Source organism: Coccinella septempunctata, chromosome 4 (assembly GCF_907165205.1).
Source record: "Coccinella septempunctata chromosome 4, icCocSept1.1, whole genome shotgun sequence".
NCBI lineage: Eukaryota > Metazoa > Arthropoda > Insecta > Coleoptera > Coccinellidae > Coccinella > Coccinella septempunctata.
In genome coordinates, this window is record NC_058192.1 from 17685067 (window position 1) to 17692166 (window position 7100).

General features: G+C 33.1%; 1 protein-coding gene across 1 annotated transcript; it reads left to right on the forward strand.

The window, feature by feature from the left end:
* The first annotated feature begins 1742 nt into the window (after window positions 1-1742).
* On the forward strand, window positions 1743-6102 carry LOC123311598 (suppressor of hairless protein). Its single transcript, XM_044895649.1, has 3 exons — window positions 1743-3036; window positions 3524-3919; window positions 4069-6102. Exons 1-3 carry the CDS (start codon window positions 2191-2193, stop codon window positions 4327-4329), a joined length of 1503 nt encoding a protein of 500 aa, XP_044751584.1. The 5' UTR covers window positions 1743-2190; the 3' UTR covers window positions 4330-6102.
* The last annotated feature ends 998 nt before the right edge of the window (window positions 6103-7100 follow it).

Genomic DNA, 7100 nt, shown 5'->3' on the forward strand with positions numbered 1-7100 from the left:
CTGAAGTAAAGCCCTATTCACATGAACCCGTTCCCTCTATTATATTTAAATTGGTTTTATAACGCCGGTTATCAAGACTGATCTGATCTTGTCTTATGTTTATAGATTAGGTTCATTTGGAGATGATGAATAGAATGTTTCGGGTAAAGAGGTTTCCAATTGGAGTAATAAAGGGCGATCCTGCTCCAGATTGAGGTCTTTGAATGAATAATACTCAGTTATCACTTTTTTTACACGACATTGATGCATATTGTGAAACTCAGTATTTGGACCAGATTGTAAATTTAGGTTTAGATTTAGTTTGATTTAGTATGACAGTATGTATATCAACCCGCAAATTTTTTATAGGCTTCACTACAGGTTGACTCTTCGAATGTATATAGGGATTTTTGTATTTTTAGACCTGTAGGTACAAGCTAAACATTTTATTGAATGGACTTGGCTGATACTTGATGATAACCCAAAAGTGAAGTAACAAAAACACTAGGTTTCATTTCAACTATATGTTCATGAACCACGGCACATATTTCTGTATCACTATACATATATATTACATCTTCAGGAGGCTAAAGCAAGGTGAAGGAGAACATACATACTTGATACTTTTCCCAAAGCTTTTTGAGATTAGATGTAGGTTGTTATGTGTTTTATTTTATTCATTGAAAGTAAAAAGCTATGCTGTTATAAATTGCAATAAGAGTAGAGTGTAGTTGTGATTGTTGTGAAGTGGTTTGTGGTTTGTAAAGCTCATTGTAATGGAAATTTATGTCTTAACTTATTTTACTCAACCTTAAAAAAATAAAGTTGTTTTTCGATTTTTTTTGAAAAACTCAATGTTTGCAATTATTTCGTATTCTTCTCTATAAGACAAAAAATTTTATAAGTTCCAGAACTTCTCGAATAAGTATATATAGGATATCAGTAGTGTGAAAAATAAGATGTTCGAATAAGTAATGTTTCCATTATAAAGAATATTGATAATCTTTAATAGACGGTCATTTATTTTTTTCTATGCGAAACACCATATTTCCAATCAACGCAACTGAGAAAATGAAAATTATAATGCGATACAGGATACAGACGAAAATTCCTCACCCCTCTGACACCAATGATTCGAATTGAAAAATAAAATCATTTATATAACAGGTAGGAAGTATTGGTATCATAAACACAGTTTTTTTCCAAAGACTTTTTTTTTATATCTTCGAGAATCTAGAAGAATTAAGTTGATTCTTTGTAGATATCAGTCTCTGGTTTTCTCAATTACATATTCGGTGATTATTGAAGTCATATTTTTAGTTCAGCAAAGGTTTTTGCAGCGTCACGTATAGTCTTTTCTTGAATAATTTTGACGAACCTTTGGCAGAAATTAATTTTGCCTTCAACTGTTTAAAAGGAACTACCGAACCAGCAATTGATGCATTTAACTCACGATTCATTTAAATTTTTTCAGGACCAGAAGTGACAAAAATCCTATGTTCTTGTAAAGCCTTGGGTTTTTGAGTTGAGGATGCTTCATGGACGTTAAAATAGATTAAATTAATTTTCGAAATGCTTTGTAGCTTTGTATATGACAATTTATCGAGTGTGACAAAATTTATATTAATTTTTTCTTATGATGGCGATTAATCAAAGCTGATCATGAAGTTACGAACTTGGTGGGTATGGAGACCTTTAGCGCGAAGGGGTGCCGTCTGAACCGCGCTTAACGCTACCAATATTGTCAAATTAAATAACCCTACAAGATCAGTTGATTAAACAACGAAGCGCTCGTAAACATTCACAAACCACACGTTTCAAAAGTCTCAAGATTCGTGCCTGATAGCAATAATATCTGAACGATATGTGAAACGCATCGAAAAAGATAGTTTCAGAATGGAATTACGCGAGTTTGGGAAGTGGTGGGGTTGGCTGAACTGTCGGAAAATCGAGTTCGAAAACAGGTGTTTGAAGATAAACTGGAATGAGGTATCGGTTGTTGTAGGCAACCGGCTTGGAGGTTCTCACGTACGACGGTAGTCCTTCTCAGATTTGAGCTGATAGAAAAGAGATCGCGATTTTCCGAAATCGCCACAGCTGATTTGCTTCTTTATACCTTGTGTCTTGTTCCAGTAACAGTGAATTCAACATGTGTTCTCTTTGAGATGAGATTAGTGGCGACCGTTGTAAATAAATAATCTGTGCGGTAAGATGCCCCATCAATACGGGCTACCTGGAATAGCCCATGGACAATCACCCCCAACACCTCCACCCCAGCAGGGGGCCATGTACGGGGGCAGATTTTCTGGCGCAGTGGTGCCTGGAGGCTACCGTGAAGACCGCAGGCTGACTAGGGAAGCAATGGAAAGGTATTTACGGGATAGATCAGATATGGTCATCGTGATCCTTCATGCCAAAGTAGCCCAAAAATCCTATGGTAACGAGAAACGTTTCTTCTGTCCACCTCCTTGTATATACCTCTTCGGAGATGGCTGGAGATTGAGACAAGAGCAGATGGCCAGAGAGGGTGAGTCTGAACAGGCCTCCCAGTTATGTGCATTCATAGGAATCGGTAATTCTGACCAAGACATGCAACAATTGGACCTTAACAATGGTAAACAGTATTGTGCAGCAAAAACTTTGTATATATCAGATTCGGACAAACGAAAACATTTTATGCTCTCAGTGAAGATGTTTTACGGTTCAGGACATGATATTGGTGTGTTTCATAGTAAAAGAATCAAAGTTATTTCTAAGCCTTCCAAGAAAAAACAGTCTCTCAAGAACGCAGATTTGTGTATAGCTAGTGGTACAAAAGTGGCTCTCTTCAATCGGTTGAGGTCTCAGACTGTCAGCACAAGGTATTTGCATGTTGAGAATGGACATTTTCATGCAAGTTCCACGCAATGGGGTGCTTTTACAATTCATCTTCTGGATGACAATGAATCAGAGAGTGAAGAATTTCAAGTACGAGATGGGTATATTCATTACGGGTCCACTGTCAAATTAGTTTGTTCAGTCACTGGAATGGCTTTGCCTAGGTTGATCATAAGAAAGGTGAGAAATCAAATAATTCAAACACATGCCAATATTGTGCAGGAAAAACTGTTACTATCGAGTCTTGAATGAAGAAAACCACTTCGTTTAATGATTAGCCAGTGCAGTATTCATTTGATATAATATTAACATCAAACATGAGTTTCAAATTGAATAACTGGAAAAATATTGCCAAAAAATAATTTCATTCAATAGATATTTCATTTTTCCTATTGATTGGTTGCTTTTATTTATCCGTATTTGACTTTTAAAGTTCATTCAATCATTTTTTTTTTAAACAGTTTCAGTCTGTTTCATCATTTTTATAATTCGAGCTAACTGACATTATTTTTTATATTCTGTATTAAATATTGTCTTCTCACCTGAGATAATGCTATTTCACTGTGCCAAATATGACATGATAATTGTAGTTTTTTATTAACAGTGTTTTTCATCAAATAGCGATATTTTATTGAGGATATGCTCATATGAGGGGAAATCTTTTCAGGTGGACAAGCAGCAGGCTCTGCTTGAAGCTGACGATCCAGTCTCTCAACTTCATAAATGCGCCTTCTACATGAAAGATACAGAACGCATGTACCTCTGCTTATCTCAGGAACGCATTATACAATTCCAGGCCACCCCATGCCCCAAAGAGGCTAACAAAGAGATGATCAACGATGGTGCATGCTGGACTATCATTTCTACAGATAAGGCAGAGTATCAGTTCTACGAGGGTATGGGACCTGTAAGGTCGCCTGTAACTCCCGTGCCGATCGTCCATAGCCTCCATTTGAATGGAGGAGGTGATGTTGCAATGTTAGAGTTGACGGGAGATAATTTTTCCCCCTCTCTTCAAGTTTGGTTTGGGGATGTTGAAGCCGAAACTATGTATAGGTGTCAGGTATGTAAACTATCATATAAATAAATACTTATATTCATTAAAATTGTGTGTTAATTTGTATTAAATTTGTTTGCCCTTTTCTACAGTGTATAGTAAATGAAATAAATTACTTTTTGAACTTGATCACCTAAAATAAGTTTTGATTTCAGGAGTCTATGCTTTGCGTTGTTCCAGACATTTCACAGTTCAGGGGAGAATGGCTTTGGGTACGTCAACCAACCCAAGTTCCTGTATCTCTGGTAAGATCTGACGGTATTATTTATGCTACGGGTTTAACCTTTACATACACTCCCGAACCGGGACCAAGACCTCATTATGGCCCTGCTGACGAAGTTATGCGAAGTGGGACCTTACAACAACAAAATTCTGAACCCACTTGGGGTCAGCAACATTCAACAAATATGCATTAAATATTTGATCAAGTTTAGGTTGTGATTGTAGTAAAGGTTAATTTCCGATGACAAATTGATGGTCGAAAAAAATTATTGTTGTCTTGGTGGTATTGATCTTTGAATTTTTAAGTTCTTCTTTCATAAGCATTTTGATAGAAAATAATGATTTTTCTATAATAATATGTACATATATAGAAATAAATCTATGTAAAAAATTGTTTAAAATGTTATGGAATATACATTTTATTGTATATACATATTCAATGTTCAAGGTTGAGTAGAATGTGGGGTATTAAAATGAACAATACATTTTTCACAAAATAAGTAGGTATTTTCAGTTTCATCTCTTGTTTCAGAAGAACTCAAATTCAAAGAAAAAATAAATATATTCCCAAGATATATTTATGACAAAAATTCCATATTTATTCCGCAATAATTTTGTTATGCAAAAATTAAAATGCAATATTTGGAGATACTCTTAGTATTATCCTGTGATTTATCTTTCAGTATTTATTTAGATAAATTACTACTAAGACAACATCAATTTTTTTTTATTTTTCAATGAAAATGAAGTAACATAATATGAACTTTCAATAAATTCACATTTTTCATTTTGATTGTTATATTCTTGAATAAGTAAAAATACAAAATGAAAACTACCACAGAATGCATTTAATAGTGTACAATAATGGTTACACTGACACTGTAGATTCTTTAGACCCAAATTTTTTAATGTAAAATCTTACACAAGGGATTTTGTGGGAATTTTCCTTTTGCATGATATTTTTACTTATCGAGAGTGAATTTCCATCAACCAATAATTTGTTCTATACTTGAGAACACACAAAGGATGCTCAAATTTTTAAATATCTAGTAATTATAATTCAAGGGACACATGCATGTCAAGCCACATATTTTTTAAATTTGAATACTGTTATTATTCTTATTAACTATTATTACACTTAATTGTTTCATTTTGCATTGTTCAGTACATTCATTTTATATTTGATGAAGGATAATTATGGCATATGTGACTTTTTCTTTCATTTCTTTCTGTGGATTCTGAAACAGTGTTGAAAAAAAAACATGTTTGACCATTCTTTGGTATCAATCAAGTTTTGAGATAGACAGTTTTGGTAATATTTTTTTCAACAAGAACATAAATATGGAATTCTGTTTTTTTTTAATTTGAAAGTTCAGTTATTTGTTTCTTATAGTGATTCTCAGATTTTGAATCTGTTTCTTCGTGATGTGATATTTATTTGATTGACTGCAAGAGACATTAATCATTGAAAACAATTTTAATGCAATTAGTTCCCAGACATTTATGTCCGTTTTTAAATACTCCGGTACGATCGAATCAAAGTAAACTTTCGTATGATTACGAATGATTTTAATCCTAAGATGAAGTATTTTTGTTGCCTCTCTTTTATATATTTTGGTATTTGTTGACGTTATTTTTTTATTCGCTATTATTTCCGAAGATTTCTTAGCATAGTTATATATACCAAAGCATTTACGTAAGGTAATCAATACAATGAATAACCTTTTGCTCATTTAAATCTTAAAGAAGTGAAATCTGATGATTTAGAAAATAACTAATTATTTCTGGAAAGTGAATTAATTTTTTTGAGTAATTTTTTAATATTGTCATAGAACACATCGAATATTAGACTAGGAAAAAAATTTTGTACAAAGTTTTGCAGAGAGTATAATTATTAATATAAATTTGAATATCTGTACAGTATGCTGCATATTTTATAGAAATACAGAATAAAATATTTAGTAATAGAAACCTTTTTCATCTACCCCAATTATAGAAATATAAAAATCAAAAAATCTGTAAATGATTTCAATAATTTTCGTGTATATTATTTTTTATCAGTGGATGGATAATTTGTCGCCTTTATTGTATTCATTTATATCCTCGTTCCTTTTCTCAATTATGAATAAAAATGAGGAAGTTGTGCATTTTCTCATACTCTTTCAAGGAAGTTCCCATAAGATGAATTGTGAGAAAATTTATATCTTGATTTGAAAACAAAACTATTAAATTTGAATGTGGGAATTTCAAGAAACAATGACGAGGAATTTCTAAGTGTTGCGCCAATATTAACGATTTGCTCCCGTTCCCAGGACTTCTTCTTTTTATGGTGAATGGAGTATGTAATTTTTTCATTCGAGAAACATCGTCGTTTTCATGAGTTGTTTTCACATAGAAAAACCGTTAGTTGGAATTGGGAGTTTTCTAACACAAGTTAACTAATTTTTGAAGGCATTTATACTTGGTGTTCAAAATCATTAATGACGGACATAAAAAACTTCAACTTCTACTGTTTAACAGCGGGCTTCACAAAACTTCAATGATTGGATAGGCTTTTGATTTCCGGAACTAAATCAGTGAAATTTTTTAATTCCTGGCTATATGGCTGAAGTAGTAATTGAAAGAAACGATATGAATCCGTCAATCAAGCGTTGATTCTCCGATCAAGATTTGTTAAACCTGACGTGAGCTATTTGCAACAGTGATAGGAAAGCAGGTGTTTCACGAAAAGTGTTCACTAGAAGTATCCATAGAACCAAATGGGATTTTTTTCTAAAAATTTGTTTTTAATAATGTGGCTGAAGCAGTAATTGAAAGAAACGATATGAATCCGTCAATCAAGCGTTGATTCTCCGATCAAGATTTGTTAAACCTGACGTGAGCTATTTGCAACAGTGATAGGAAAGCAGGTGTTTCACGAAAAGTGTTCACTAGAAGTATCCATAGAACCAAATGGGATTTTTTT